Source organism: Mytilus galloprovincialis, chromosome 9 (genome assembly GCF_965363235.1).
Source record: "Mytilus galloprovincialis chromosome 9, xbMytGall1.hap1.1, whole genome shotgun sequence".
In the NCBI taxonomy this organism is placed as follows: Eukaryota; Metazoa; Mollusca; class Bivalvia; order Mytilida; family Mytilidae; genus Mytilus; species Mytilus galloprovincialis.
This window is the reverse complement of record NC_134846.1, coordinates 44886747-44903994: the sequence shown is the minus strand read 5'-3', so window position 1 is coordinate 44903994 and position 17248 is coordinate 44886747. Positions and strand designations below refer to the sequence as shown.

The 17248-nt window shown below is 32.1% G+C and overlaps 1 protein-coding gene across 1 annotated transcript in view; it reads right to left on the bottom strand.

Annotated features, from left to right (window-relative positions):
* LOC143045089 (uncharacterized) overlaps nucleotides 1-15839 on the bottom strand; it is a 33277-nt gene extending 17438 nt beyond the window's left edge. The window contains exons 1-3 of the mRNA XM_076217392.1: nucleotides 15698-15839; nucleotides 15568-15613; nucleotides 1629-1856 (exon numbers count right to left, since the gene is read on the bottom strand). Coding sequence (XP_076073507.1) covers nucleotides 1629-1856; nucleotides 15568-15613; nucleotides 15698-15757 — 334 coding nt within the window. The 5' untranslated portion in view covers nucleotides 15758-15839. The remainder of the gene's footprint in view (nucleotides 1-1628; nucleotides 1857-15567; nucleotides 15614-15697) is intronic.
* Between the last annotated feature and the right edge of the window lie 1409 nt (nucleotides 15840-17248).

Here is a 17248-nt window from a genome sequence, read left to right as displayed (position 1 = left end):
AATTTGAAAACTGGACCAAAAATTAAGAATCTACATACACAGTTAGATTTGGAATATCAAAGAACCCATTTATTCAATTTTTGATGAAATCAAACAAAGTTTAATTTTGGACCCCCATTTCGACCAACTTGAAAACTAGGCCAATAATTAAAAATCTAAGTACATTTTTAAATTCAGCATATCAAAGAACCCCAAGGATTCAATTTTTGTTAAAATCAAACTAAGTTTAATTTTGGACCCTTTGGACCTTAATGTAGACCAATTTGAAAACGGGACCAAAAATTAAGAATCTACATACATAGTTAGATTCGGCATATCAAAGAACCCCAATTATTCAATTTTTGATGAAATCACATAAAGTTCAATTTTGGACCCTTTGGGCCCTTTATTCCTAAACTGTTAGGACCAAAACTCCCAAAATCAAACCCAACCTTCCTTTTATGGTCATAAACCTTGTGTTTAAATTTCATAGATTTCTATTTACTTATACCAAAGTTATGGTGCAAAAACCAAAAATAATGCTTATTTGGGCCCCTTTTTGGCCCCTAATTCATAAACTGTTGTGACCTCAACTCCAAAAATCAATCCCAACCTTCATTTTGTGGTCATAAACCTTGTGTTAAAATTTCATTGATTTCTATTTACTTATACTAAAGTTATTGTGCGAAAACCAAGAATAATGCTTATTTGGGCCCTTTTTTGGCCCTTAATTCCTAAACTGTTGGAACCAAAACTCCCAAAATCAATCCCAACCTTCCTTTTGTGGTCATAAACCTTGTGTCAAAATTTCATAGATTTCTATTCACTTAAACTAAAGTTATAGTGTGAAAACCAAGAAAATGCTTTTTTGGGCCCTTTTTGGCCCCTAATTCCTAAAATGTTGGGACCAAAACTCCCAAAATCAATCCCAACCTTCCTTTTGTGGTCATAAACCTTGTGTTAAAATTTCATTGATTTCTATTCACTTTTACTAAAGTTAGAGTGCAAAAACTAAAAGTATTCGGACGACGACGACGCCGACGACGACGACGACGACGCCAACATGATAGCAATATACGACCAAAAAATTAAAATTTTTGCGGTCGTATAATGAAACAACAAACTCAAAAAAGGTTGACTTCATTTAAGGGAGAAAATTGTCATAAAAATGTATTGTTATAATAAATCATGCCAGTAACAAGCACAAGGTTCTTAGTAGAACTGACAAAATAATGATCACTAGGTCTCTATCAACAGTCTTTGCTTGTGGTTTTTTCAATTTTTGACAGCTACTGTCAATTAAGTTTCAAGAAAATAAACGAGAAAAAAACATATTTAATTCTCATAATATAAATCTCAAAACAAACCCTTGATTTTTCACAAGAAAATGACCCAAAAAGCTCCCTAATTATAAACTGATTTTTTATTTTCCAGAAGATATAATTTACACCATTAAGGATCTCAATAAATATTTCATTCAAAAATTAAGTTAAGTCAGTCAAATTTATTTGAACATGTTTGCTACAATTTTGCAAAAACATGCTTGCTACAACATGCACCCTGGGTTTTAAATATAAGGATGAATAATAATATTGAAATAACTACCAGTACCCTTTCTTTCTGTTACTAGTAGTTGAAATCATAATTACCTTCTCCTAAAGCTTTTCTGATTTTGATTTCAAACTGTATGACTTGTTCCCTGTTTTCAAATGCAAATAGTGTCACTTGTTTTTGGCACACCACACAGAGGACATTAGGTTCCTTGTCAAACTTAACCGTTTCCAAACCATAAAATCCTTCCACGTAAAATTCCTGCTTTGGTGGGTTCCCTTTTGTTGCATCTTTTATGTCTTTGTATAACTGGACTTGTAAGCGATCTGTAAAATAAAGTTATGACAATTACTAGTACCGGTAAATGCATCACAGTTTGAAGAAAGCTCAGGTTTGAAAATAAAGCATTTTCAGCCATGTTCTATTCAAATGTGACTACTGGACAAAGGTTGGTGGTTAAACTAGGTACTTTTGCTACTATATAAAGGAAAAGAGTGACAATTTTATCTCATTCCTAGTAAAAATAGGAAAAGAGTAGTGTATAAGTAAACTGTATGTCCATGAAACTATAAGTATTTTTAAAGAGTTATTGCCTGCCACACTACTAAAAGCCAGACATTTGTGTTTTGAAGTACAGTTCTTAGATGTAGATTCCACCCAACAACATATTTTTGGTAAAATATTTGGTTGATCCCTCTTTGCAAAAATCAGAAATCCTCAATTGTAGCTATTTATAAAAGATAGATTCTAACAAGAGCCCAACATTTACTAATGATGAAAATTGATACAAACAAAAATGTATCCGTAGTACATGGATGCCCCACTTGCACTATCCTTTTCTTTGTGCAGTGGACCATGAAATTGGGGTCAAAACTCTAATTTGGCATCAAAATTAAAAAGATCATATCATAGGGAACATGTGTACCATACTAAGTTTCAAGTTGATTGGACTTAAACTTCATCAAAAACTACCTTCACCAAAACTTTAACTTGAAGTGGGACGACGGATGGACTTAGGGATGATTGAGCAGATACAAAGACCAGAAAACATAATGCCCATAACTAGGACATAAAAGTCAATAATATTAGTTATTGAAATAGTTCGAATCATGTCCCTTATCTGGACAAAATAAGACGAATTATTTTTATTTATCAGATACCAATTATCGAGTATTTCATGAGTTAAGGTGAACCGAAAATTTTAAATGTTGAGTTATTTATTTTCTTTAGGCTAAGGTATGCAGACTTTGATTAAAGCTGGAAATCAAACTACAAATATCCACGAAAAATAGTACCCACAAAAATAATGAATACACACTTAGCAGCACTGACATTTACAAAGTAAAATTCAACACTTACGCACATGTATATTTATTTTAACTTGAGACATGAAAGTAAGAATTTCATGTCATGACAACTAATCTTGATATATTTCAGAGGAAGACATTATTTCTTAGTTTCTAGTCATGACAAACATGTAATACCATATGGAAATGATAATGTGTACTGTATGCACCAAACATCAGGAAAATGTGATGGTTTCCGTGATTAGTTTTGTAGTATATTATAACCTTGAGGAGATTATAGATCTGATAATGATTTCAAAACCTATAATTTTGAAATGCGGTGGATGCACTGACAAATGTAAACTTAAAACCGATCCACAGGTCCAGTCCATGATAAGTTATCATGGACTGGACCTGTGGATCGGTTTTAATAATGGGCATATTGTAAATTCCTGTATGTTATCATTGATAACATACAGGAATTTACAATATGCCCATTATTCCAAGGAATACTGTTAAAAATTCTTTGGGCACTTCAAAATCCTAATAAATCTAATTATTTATACTTGTACAAAGCAAAACATATCCATACTTAACAACATGTGTTATCTTTATAAGATAGCAACTAAATATCAACATCAATTTATTTACAAACAACAAAATATACATAGGTTATTTTTGAGTGCTATTTTTAAGACTTTGGAAGAGGGGAGAAGAATTTTAATTCGCCATAACCTGTGACTCATTTATTTCCTGTTCAAAGAGATGAAACAGACAGATAACTGCTACTCCATCTAATATGGCTGTAATTAAACTATAGAAAACCATATGGCTAAAACAAATACTCTGCTTATTTTGCAGTTTTCTAAAACAATTAGGATAAAAATATTTACTTTGTAGATCTATATAATTATTCTTTTTATGATTTTGAAAACCTTCTTAACTATGCAGCTGTTTGTTTCAAAGACATGCATAAAGATATTCTTATTAATGCAGATTTGGCAGTACAAAAAAAAACATAAGTCAAAGAAGTTTCAAGTTTTCAGGTCAATCCAAATAAAGAAGTTGCAAACAATGTTCAAAGTAAAAGTATACCGTCATTTGATGTTGACAAATAATTTCTTGGTGAGAGGGTATTTAAAGTAAAATTCAATTTACAGTCAAACAAGCAATAACTGCCTGGAAGATAGGAAAATAGCCTACAGATAATATGGCTTTTTAACCAAATTTCAAATAATTCCTGAATGAATACAAAAGCTGACAAAAATTTGCAACAAAAGATGTGGACTGACAAAATAAGAGGACAAAGAGTTGGTTATAGGTGGTTCTAGTTTACCCAGTGGGTGGAGTATAATTAAGTATAAATAGGTACCCTGGTCAAAGCTCCTACCAGTTTGTTTAGTGAATTTTACATCTCATTATAAAATGTGCCAACACAAACTGAGAAAGTACTATGTATATCTTGGTTAAGAGACAATAAAAGATAATGAAAATGAAATGTGGCTGTTAAAAATAAACAAATTTAATTTGCTGCACAAAATTGCAGGTAATAAAATGAAAGGTATTGGTTAAAAAGTCACAAATTTAATTTACAGCATAGAACATTGCATATTAAAAAATCTATTTCTTATCAGAAATACTTAAAAATAAATATTGAAAATCTTTAAGTATCAAACATTATACAGAAATAACACAAAAGAATGGGACAAAAACTAACTATAAGAAACACCTGTGCATCAAGAGGATATCCTTGGAATTTTACAAATTCTGCATTTTTTTTATGAACTGAAAATTAAATATGAATAGCTTTGAACTTTCATGCAACTATCAAAATCTTGAATTACCACAAACATGATGTTTACCAAAAATTAGCACTGTTCACTAAACAGGATTTACAGATTATAAAAATACAGGAAAACCTCAATGCTCTGAAACACTCTTAACCACATGCAAATATAACTACTTTATTAACAGGAATACACCTTCCCTTTACAGAGTTGCTTTAAAGATTTATCCCATTTTAGCTCACCTGTCAATTGCAATCAATTGACTATGTAAACCTTTTAAAAAATCTTCTATAAAAGTATATGATCAATTTCCAGCAAACTTGGCTTAATGGTCCTTAGGTCATCTATTAAAAACTTGCGTTTTTTATTCCTGCCAGTCAACAAAGATGGCCACATTAGCGAAAAAAGAATATTAGAGTATAAACCAAGTTATTTTTCTAAAGTATTGAAAACTATAATAAATCAACAATTTGAAAAGGGCAAAAATGCTCAAAAATGATTTTTTACCTACATGTACATGAACCTCTTGTATTCAACACAAGAGTGCACACGCTGAAATGTCTCGCCTTCTATACTGATCATTGATATTATGTTGATAGTCCTAAGTATAAAGCTAAGCTTTATAACAACTGTCACATAAACTTAACATTAACCAAGATAACTAAACATAGACCAATGAACCTTGAAAATGAGGTCAAGGTCAGATGAACCATGCCAGGCAGACATATACAGCTAACAATGCTTCTATACAACATATATAGTTGACCGATTACTTATAGTTTAAGAAAAATAGACCAAAACACAAAACTTAACACTGTGCAATGAACCGTGAAAATGAGGTCACGGTCAAATAAAACCTGTGCGATTGACATAAAGATCATAAAATATTTCCATACACCAAATATAGTAGACCTATGGCATATAGTATTAGATAAAAAGACCAAAACTCAAAAACTTAACTTTGACCACTGAACCATGAAAATGAGGTCAAGGTCACATGACATCTGCCCACTAGACATGTGCACCTTACAATCGTTCCATACAACAAATATAGTAGACCTATTGCATATAGTATGAGAAAAACAGACCAAAACACAAAAATTTAACATTGACCACTGAACCATGAAAATGGGGTCAAGGTCACATGACATCTGCCCGCTAGACATGTACACCTTACAATTGTTCCATACAACAAATATAGTAGACCTATTGCATACAGTATGAGAAAAACAGACCAAAACGCAAAAATTTAACTATAACCAGTGAACCATGAAAATGAGGTCAAGGTCAGATGACACCTGCCAGTTGGACATGTACACCTTACAGTCCTTCCATACACTGAATATACTAGCCCTATTGCTTATAGTATCTGAGATATGGACTTGACCACCAAAACTTAACCTTGTTCACTGATCCATGAAATGAGGTCGAGGTCAAGTGAAAACTGTCTGACAGACATGAGGACCTTCCAAGGTACGCACATATCAAATATAGTTATCCTATTACTTATAATAAGAGAGAATACAACATTACAAAAAATTTGAACTTTTTTTTCAAGTGGTCACTGAACAATGAAAATGAGGTCAAGGACATTGGACATGTGACTGACGGAAACTTCGTAACATGAGGCATCTATATACAAAGTATGAAGCATCCAGGTCTTCCACCTTCTAAAATATAAAGCTTTTAAGAAGTTAGCTAACGCCGCCGCCGCCGCCGGATCACTATACCTATGTCGAGCTTTATGCAACAAAAGTTGCAGGCTCGACAAAAATTATCAGATAGCTCCATACATGAGTTATTGCCCTTGAATGACAATTTGTTGCCATTCTTTTAGCTTGAGCCTCTATCTCAAAACTATAATATAAGTAGAAACTGTTAATGACAAAAAATTATCAGCAATACACTATCTGATAACTTTAACATTTTTATTTCCTCCAGGGTTCTTAGGTATCTAAACCTTGTTTACTCAAACAAGTTATATTATTATAAGTGATACTGATCAAAAATGTTGCTAACTGTAAAACACATGAACAACTGTCATATTCCAGACTTGGTACAGACAATTCTTAAGAAAGTATACACTAGGCTAAACCTCTGATTTGTATAAGAGTTGCGTTGACAAAATTGAGTGAGCACCTAACCTGATAATATTTACTTAAAAAGACCAAAAAATATCTGACATCAAAATTTAACTTCAAATTATTCTGGCAATAATCAGCATATCACGTTTTTTTAATATGGTTGGTATCAATTCTAATGATTATAATGGCAGAACTATAAAATGATAATTTTTATGTTTGATAGTCTGCATCTTGTGAACCTTTACTGATTCAGTGCTATTTTTAAAGTTAAATAAATAGCTTATCTATGCCACGATAACCCGATGATGAACACCTGAACACTTTTTGCTGCAATATTCCTTACATATATACTAGTATATACTAACATATTTATATAAAGAAAGGGGACAAGATGACATTCAGATCAGCATGGTTTTGAATATAAAGGATATCAGTGGCAGATCCAGAACTTTTCATAAGGGGGAGGTCCACTCCAGTCATGCTTCAGTGATTCCCTATATAATCAACCACAAAAGGGGGGCCCGTGCCCCCCAGTGCTCCCCTGGATCCACCTATGTATATACAGATTTTTTGCTTCTCCTGTGGCTCTTTTCTGAAAACTAAATAATCACAGATTTTCAAATAGATTTCTGACTCAAAAGTACAAGACCACATAAAGAGGAGCAGCTACTGTAGAAAATTTACCACAGTGTTTGTCTGTATATAAACATCAACTATCCTTTAAAGATTGACATAGATCATGCATTCATTTAATATTCACTACTCACAATGTTAGAATGGAATAACAGGAGCTTGTTAGTGAGTCAGACGAGGTTTTACTGTCAATGGCGGCTGCTATCCTATGTTTTATGCATATAGAATAGTGACCGTCATTGACAGTAAAACCTTGTCTGACCCAATAAACAAGTCCCTGTAACAGAATCAGCCTTTTATCAGTATTCTCCCAATAGTAGGGTCATTTAGCATCATGTTAAAGTGATGCTATATAGCTTATTAAGGTGTGTGATTCAATATGATATAATTTTCTTATTCATGTAGATTACAGTATGTTATTGCTGTATTGGTTTAACGTCTAATTTCTTAGAAACTAGATGGTATTTCAAAATTTCCTGTTAACCAGCTTGTGGGGAGAACAAGTTTCAAAATGTTCAATAAATCATTTAAAGGAACAACCATGAGACATCTAAAGTGGTAACAGTAAACACACAATGTGATTCAGTAAATGATCATTCTCACTGGTGTTTATTGATAAACTGGCAAACAGTGATTGTTAGTGACAGGAGGTGATAACAGCCTAATTAATGACCCTGTTGTATATGGTAAACGGACAGAGAGTCACAGGACAAAAAGTCACAAATTTGGTAGGACAAAAAGTCACAAATACTCTGTTGACAATTGTTTGATAATCTTTGAAAATTTTTTTGAAAATTTTGTTTATAAAGTTAGTTAATATACATTCTAATATGAGGTGCTTCTTTAGCTTTGTAAACAATACTGTGATAAAATTCTCAATAAAATATACTTTGCGCAGACTCAGAGATATACATAATAATGGCTGTTACAATATACTTCCCACGTAAATCTACATGTATTGGAACCTATTTGCAGACCCTTTGCCGATTTTATTGTTTTAAAAAAGGGCAATTAAAAAAAGACAAAATAACTTTTTTTCTTATTCGTATGCATAATAAAAAGAAGTAATGCACAAGAGCTCGGAGAAATCAACAAAATTAAAATTAAATAAAATTAATCAGAAAAAAATAATTGTGACTTTTTGTCCTGTGACTTTTTGTCCATGACTTTTTGTCTGTGACTTTTTGTCCTGTGACTTTCTTTCCTACATTCTTGTATATTACCTACATCATCAATAGATATCCCTCAGACTCAGAGTGAATCACTCACACTTTGAAAATTCACCACAAAAAATTAGAAGTGATTTTTTTTTCTGACACAATTTGTGACTTTATGTGTACACTATTTACTATGAAGGAAGTTTTGAATGACTTTTATGATATAATCTCTGCAGCAATAACACATCTGTAAACCACAAAGATATGTTACTTATGTAGATGTAATCTACATCTCATTATAAATGAACAACAAAAACAGATCTGAATGAAATACTCCTTTGACTACCAGTACAGATTCTGCATATGTCCTAATTGCTTTGAACTATGCATGGATACATTTCATATCATTCTACAAACATCACACCTAAGTAATTAAACAGAAGTTTTTTATGCATTGTTTTGTTTCATCTGCTTACAGACTTTGTTTTCAACTTTCAAAAGAACCAGCAAAGAAATTATATATGAATTGGTTATCCCTTATTATCTCTATTCCACTTGAAAAATAAAAGATACAAAATATACAAAAAAAAACACTTTTGATTTTTCTCTAAAGACAAACATGAATGAGAACTTTCAAACGCATGAAAAATTCTTTACTTAAGTTATATATTGCAATATTCATTTTTTCATACATATATCTGCAATACAAAAGGACCAAACGATAGCAATATTTATATCTCCTATAACATGTCATTAATGAATAATCTATACCTGAAAACTATCAATTTTGTATGGTATTTTGTCAACTGTTTTGTTCTTCAGATTTTCTTCATGTCATGTAAACATGTAACTTCATGAACGGTATTACATAATCTATTTTTTGCAATAGATATCTATACTATTAAACGAGAAGACCTCATTTTGTGTGTCGCTTCTCTTCCTTCCACGATTAATTAATCACCATGCCTCTGTGTTCTATAGGTAACACGCATAGTCGCATTTGTCATCCATTCTTATGATTATTCAGATTGAGTTATTTTTGGAGAAAAACGACAAAAAAGGAGTCCGAATATTGATTCCGTCATCAGAGTGACTTTTAGTCATAGATAAGACTTCCGGTTTGAAACATGCACAAATACAACCAATCGTATGAAAGATAACAAAAAATGAAAAGTAAATAGGCCAATCAGAGCGTTCTCCATATCATGGTGTTTAGATCGCAAGAACAACAACTATTATACCTCCTTATAGAGGACAATTATCTAATGTAAACTACGATTATACTACATTAATATATAGAGACTCTCTGTATTCAAGGCCGTCTGTCAGGGACTTTCTATGTCAGTATAGAAAGTCCCTGATTCTGTCTACTGTTTTCTTTGTAATGCTTACTCTTTAAGGGATCATACCACTTGTATATATTAAAATAAGTAAAACATGCTCAACTTCATCTAAAACTACCTCGACAAAATCTTTAACCTGAAGCGGGACAGATAGACAGACGGACGGACGACCGAACGAACGGATGCACAGACTAGAAAACATGTTGCTCCTAAATGGCCAGGGCATACAAATTTATTGTTGAAAGGTAAAATTGTGATTTGGTAAAAATGAAAGTAAGGTAGAGACTAGAGGGAGACAGGACCTTTTTTGGGGCGTCGGAATCGGGTGTTTTTAAGCTCGGGATTTGGGGATTGGTCCTTACGGGATCCGGGAATATATTTTTCGATTTCGGGATTTCGGGAAATTAATTTTTTAAATTCTGCATCTCAGGATTTCGGGATCAGGACCCATCCGACCACCCCTCAAATTAGCCTTAGTCAGTCTGAGTCACTTATACAAGATTCATATCCTACCATTGGCATGTTAATAAGGCTCTCAAAAGAAAAAGCACTGATGGATTGTCCTAGAAGCATATATAATTAGACTAATAATGGTCTATATATATAAGCAGTTACATTTATTTGATGTTTGAAACGGAGCAAATTTTTAATTTGATTTGACTTTTTTTTTTTCAAGTGTCACTGATGAGTCTTTTGTAGACGAAACGCGCGTCTGGCGTAAGTGTAAAATTTTATTCCTGGTATCTATGATGAGTTTATTTATCAAACACATAATATCTTTTACAAAACATCATCCTACAACAAACAGTTCACAAGCTGTATATGCCCGCGATTTCGCGGGTGTGTTCTAGTATGCTTTAAAGGGACAAGCATAAATTGTCAGCTTTATGTGTTCAGGTTTCAGTTTTTATTCCCTTTACATGTCAACAATGTATGCTTTTCCAGTAGTAAAGGCTTATTGAACAAGAATACATGTCAAACTTTAGCTTACCCCACTAGTAATCAAAAGTATTGGAAACATAGAGAAAGATGGTATCGATCTTTCATGTTTACATTAGACCAAAGATCAATCTTTTTTGCTAGTGTAAAAGGGGACTTACATGTCATCAATATTGAGTTGCTGACCAAATATGAGGTCATTCTGCTAAGAAGTTTGGGGAAAAAGTGTGTTGACAATTTTGAAGTGCATTCAACATGCAGCAAAAAAGTGTTATTTCGTTACAGCTAATCACTGTTGAAATGCTGTCCAAATTTGAAGTAATTCTCTGTAATATTTTCTGTGTTGAAAATATTTGTTGTATGAAACACTGGACAGACAAGGTAATTGCAATTTAGCCCCTACTTAAGTGAAAACATACATGTAATTGGAACAACCAATTTCAATACATTTAAACTATATTAGGAGAAGGAAAAAAATATAAAAATGAACACTCTCAGGAGGATTAAATACAGGACTATATAAATATAACCTATATAAATATCAGGAACAAGTGTATTTTAAACTTTTTTTTCTTTCTTTGAGAGGCCTGTGGCAGAGGCATAACTACTTTGCTGACATGTATTGTAATTTGACCCAGACTAAACAGATATTTAAATAGAAAGGCCAACAGGTACACAGTATGTCTACATAAGGCTGATAATCTGCTTAATCTATCATTTATTATTGAACAACTGAGAGTAAATTTAAATATCTCTCATTGTTGTGTATTGATTTTTAGTCCTCAAGTTAAACTAATATTTTATATATCATGTATATCAAAAATAAAGTTTGTCTGTTCTGAAGTGCATGACCAAGTTCTTATAACTCATGTACAAAATGTGGTCATTTATACCACTTTTTCTTAGTCGTATCAAGTAATCTGCATCTTTTCTAGAGATGCTGAAGACTATACAGTCATGACAGTGAAATTTACAAGAACTGTATATATTTGATATAGTTTTCTCATATCTGAGTTCAGGCCATTCATTAGGAGGCGATACCTGGTACTTTTACCCTCCTATGCTATTGACAAGTACCGCCTAAATGTAGGAATTTTTATATAAGATATTCATGGAACAAATTGAAAAGTACCACCTAGAAACGTGGAAAGTACCAGTCAACATGATAATGAACCCCCTGTGAGTTAGCCATGAATATACTAGTAGATCAGTAACCAAAATGTTCAGATTTAGGTCGCTTTTTATTTTTATTTGACCTGGAACCCTAAAACTCCTTGGCTAGCCTACAAGTGTATTTACATGCAGATAATAAGGTCAGGATATGTTTCAATAAACCAACTAAATGAATGAAATTCAAAATATCTCATACAACAAAGAATCGCAATTTGCATTTTTTTTTTGAGAAAAACTTTTTAATACTGTTGCCTTAGGAATTGCTGAAGCAAATTAGATACATGCTATAAATATATTATATCTTTTTTAAATTAAATATCAATATATGTTACTTTACAAGTCTTTCAATAATGAAATTGATGTTTGTGTTTTTTTTAAGCCTGCTATGTAAATAAATTGGATTCATTATTATTTTTTATGATGAAGGCACCATAACCTGACAGTGTGCCAAAGAATTTAGATGATTACAATGTTTGAAGTGTTGTAGATTTTTTCCAGAAGAAATAGGTCAAAGCATCTATAAATTTAAATCTTTGAAATCAATTTACAGCATGCACTTACTACAATTTACAACACATTGCAAGATGTGGCAAATCGTATTGTCTCGTTTATCCTAGAAATCAAGGAAAATAATTAAGTTCTTTGTCAAATGGTCTGCAATAGATCTAGACCAAATTAGACTTGGGAGTTAAATGCTAAGATGAATACATTGTAAAAGCTGTATTAAAATCTGTCAAGAATTGATTGAAAAACTATTTTTTTTATCAAAAATCTTATTACCATGATTACATATATAATTATGACAAGAAAACCAGAAAATCTCAAAAAAGTTTTTGTTCATTTCAATTTTTTTATAGCACATGTAAGTTCTAGCTGTGGTGAAAAATGTACCATTGAGTAGGTACCATGATTCTGACATAGTGTTTTATCAATTTACAATTTCAATATGACACTTTATTATTTATCTATTCTTCATAAAGTATTTTTCGTCCATAGAAGCCATCTTATTATAATTATATCGATAGACAAAAACTAAGTCCATATAGTACATGTATCTAGGAACTACACATTGATTGAAAATTGTATAAACCTAATGAGAGTGATTAAAGCTTCACATTTAATTGACAAACGGCCATTTATCTTCAGTTCATGTGTAGAAGCATCCAGATAGCATATTTAATAAGCCTAGTTCATATTGTTTAGTATCTGAGTACTGAAATGGGAATACAAAAATGAAAGTCAATGAAGCATGAAAAGGACTCAAATTAACTTACATTGCATAGGGTTGGTATGAGATGCTCACTTGCAAATGTAGTCTAGATGCCTATAATCTTTATATAGTTGTAGGTCTTGCAAAAACATGAAAAAATCTGAGATTTGAATTTAGAATCTATAGCTAAAAAATGTATAGATAAAAGTAACTTTTGTTTTGAAGCCATAATACTCTTATCAGTATATTACACAATAGGAAATCACCTTTTATTCTTAAAAAAGCTTTTATCTTCAAGCCAAGGGTATTGTGAAATATGCAATCATCATTTGAAACTGGTGTAACCCAACACATTTTGTGCATTTTTAAGTCCAGCTATTGGACTTACTATCTAGTGTTCTTATTCTTAAACTTTGTGTGTTAAGAGTTTTTTATGGAGGAGTCATAATGATGTTTAATGTTGTTCTGAACTTTTGAGTGGTATTTTTTGTGATTCCTTTCATGTCAAACTAACTGTGGTTGTGCACAGTGATGTTAATGTAATGAGTATTTTCAACTGATTTTTATAGTTCGTTCTTATGTTGTACTGTTATACCACTGTCCCAGGTTAGGGGGAGGGTTGGGATCCCGCTAACATGTTTAACCCGGCCACATTATTTATGTATGTGCCTGTCTCAAGTCAGGAGCCTGTAATTCAGTGGTTGTCGTTTGTTTATGTGTTACATATTTGTTTTTCGTTCATTTTTTTTGCATAAATAAGGCTGTTAGTTTTCTCGTTTGAATTGTTTTACATTGTCTTATCGGGGCCTTTCATAGCTGACTATGCAGTATGGGCTTTGCTCATTGTTGAAGGCCGTACGGTGACCAAAGTTGTTAATGTCTGTGTCATTTTAGTCTTTTGTGGATAGTTGTCTCATTGGCAATCATACCACATCTTCTTTTTTATATTACATAAAATTATAGCAGAACTGTTTCCGAAATGGACAGTATCCCTAGTATTTGGCAATAAAGTCAGGAGCCTATAATTCGATGATTGTCAATTTTTGCTGTACTACTTATGTGTTAGTGTTCATTATTTTATACATACATCAGGCCGTAAGTTTTATTGTTTGAATTATCATCATTTCAAGACCTATCATAGCTGACTATGCAGTATGGATTTTATTCATTGTTGACGCCTATACTTGTTAATTTCGGTGTCTTTTGGACTCAAATGAAGAGTTGTCTCATTGGCAATCATACCACATCATCTAATCTTAAAATTGAATATTGATAAACTATACAATTTTAATATATATATATACATGTATATACATTGTATTGAATATGATAACTCCCTCAAGGGTTTACATTTAACACATATTTGAATCAAATACATGAGAATGCCATGCAAGACTTTTTGATAATTTCTGTTACAGATACTTATTTGAATACATACAAGAACACCTTGGGTCCATGATTGAACTAAAGTATCTACGCCTTGAGATCTACGCATTATTTTTAGCCTGGATTTTAAGTATTCATTTCGTCATTTGATTAAGTCATGATGATTATAATGTGTATAGTTTTCTCTGCTTTCAAAATCTTTGTGTTTGAATCAGTCCTGGTTTTCGTATTACAACAGGAAACTACTTGTACATGTAGATATATTTTTGAGACCAATGATTGAATTTAGTAGAAAGTTAGAAACAGGCTATTATTTGAACTTGGAACTATTTTTAATTATGGAATTTGCATAATTTTTTGTGCTTGAAATATTTAATCAATTCCTTGTTTATTTTATATTGAGGGAAGGTTTATTTATCATAATATTTATATAATAACTTGAGTTAATATCAAGCGATATCCAATTCTCACTTGTTTTGAAACCTCAAGGTATAATGATGCTTGGATGTGATTAATATGACCTGTGTTTATATCAAATCCCAAAAACATCACTTGGTGGTGCGCTTGACAGAGGCGAACACACTGATTAATTACAGGAAATGTATACTTTTGGATTTGGTATTGAAATTGGATTAAAACTTGTTAATCTGTTAATTATTGGAATCATTAATTATGAGGAAAACATTGTCATATATATAAGATATATATAAAGTTGAATACGTCATGCCAACTCACAAATTGGACCTCAACAGTCCTCCAAAGTACAGAGAAAAAGAAGATGTGGTATGAGTACCAAGGGCAACAACTTGACAACTCTTATGTATTACTCTGGGTAAAATCATAATAAGGAACCACACTCAAAATAATAATAAATGTACTAGGGTGTATGACAATTCATCAACTGTTCACAGACACTTTCAATTGGCAAATAAAGAGAATGCTACTTTGTTAGGATCTCTTTAAATTAACAGAAACAAAAATTATATACAAAGACAGCAATGAACACGAAAAAATGTAAACAAAAAGTTGTAAAACTTACCAGCGACCGGAGACGGTTTCTTCAGTACACACCAACGAGGTTTCCACTGTAAAATAAATTACAAGTGAAAATAAACATTGCTACCAGTATTAAAACAACATTTGATTTATATTTAGGCAAAGATACTCACTTTTTTGCCGTCTCGAAACTTTACAAGCCCCTCCACAACCAAGTTCATGTTGTCTGCCATATTGCTTCCATCTTTGTTACGGTACACTTCATTGGTTAGTCAACAAAAAAGGGAGGGGCACAGACAAAATCATTATAAACGGTGCAATGGAAATCCGTTCCTGTTCCATTTTGATATCAGAGACGGTGATATATGAAATAAAAAAATCAATAAATAAATACCGGGTTCAATTTATGGAGGCCTTTTTACGTTCTGATGTTATAACATGTATTTAATAACAGTCCGTTAAAGAGCTCTTTTTAAAACTTTTAAGCTTTTTAGCTATTGTTATATTGTGTGTATCAGAGGCGGATTTAGGCCCCCCTTTTGAGAAAAAAATTTGGTTGCTTATATAGGGAATCATTGAAGCGTGACGAGATCGGGCACCCTCTTAGGCAGCCAGTAGGCCCCACTTATATTAATTTCTGGAGCCGCCACTGTGTATCTATATGAATATGCAACGACTTTGAATAAAGATTACTTTACTTTACTTTACTTTATTACATAATTTACTGTACTTTACTTAAGGATGTACTTAGGTGAGGTTATGTAAAAATTAAGAAATAAAAAAATTAAAATTGATACTATATCTGGTAGAGCATCAGTTAAGGATAGAGATAGACTAAACATATTGATAGGTCATGGACCTCCTTTTCCAGATACTTGAGATTAAAAATATGGCGGGAAAGGCTGACTCGGACTTTTACCTTATATTTGCATTGGTATTATTTGGGTTTCAAAACAAAAGAAAGAAAATCAAGAATCTTCTAAAATTTTGGTAAATGACCTTTCAAGAGCTATTAAGTCTTATATGAAAAAATAAATGGGTGTTATGGGGCAAAATATTTTACATTGTATTGTATGGAAAAAACACCAAGGAGTCCGAACATTTGACACACATTCCAAAAACTCACCTAAGTTCATCCTTAAACCTTAACTTTACTTAACTTTACTTTACTTTCACTTCACTTCACTCTTCAACTTCAACTTCAACTTCAACTTCAACTTCAACTTCAACTTCAATTTCACTTGACTTCAACTTCCTTTTACCTTTACTTTACTTTACTTTTAATACTATCATGATCATGATCGATCATGGCTCTATCAATTGACTCATTTTTTCACGTGCTCCACATGCTCTATGCTTATTTTTTTTTATCAATGTCACGATCCGGTACATTTTGGTAACAAACTCAAAATTTGCATGTTATAAACTCCCCGAATGAAATATTATTTGTCGATTTCGAAATAAATGTGAAATGTGCAGACATGACTTGGTTTAGTATATATGCATGCATTCGAATTCATTAATTTTGCTAACATTATAGCTAAAACAAATTAAATGACTTCACTGTAAGAACATTCTTTAAATTTTTCTTCTTTCGTGGCCGTGAACCCAACTGATGGTCAATTGAAGACAATTTCCAACTTATGCTTACTTGCTTAATCTTATTAGACCACGATCTAGACCACGATCCACCTCCACCTTGTACTGTTTTTTTTTTTTTTTTT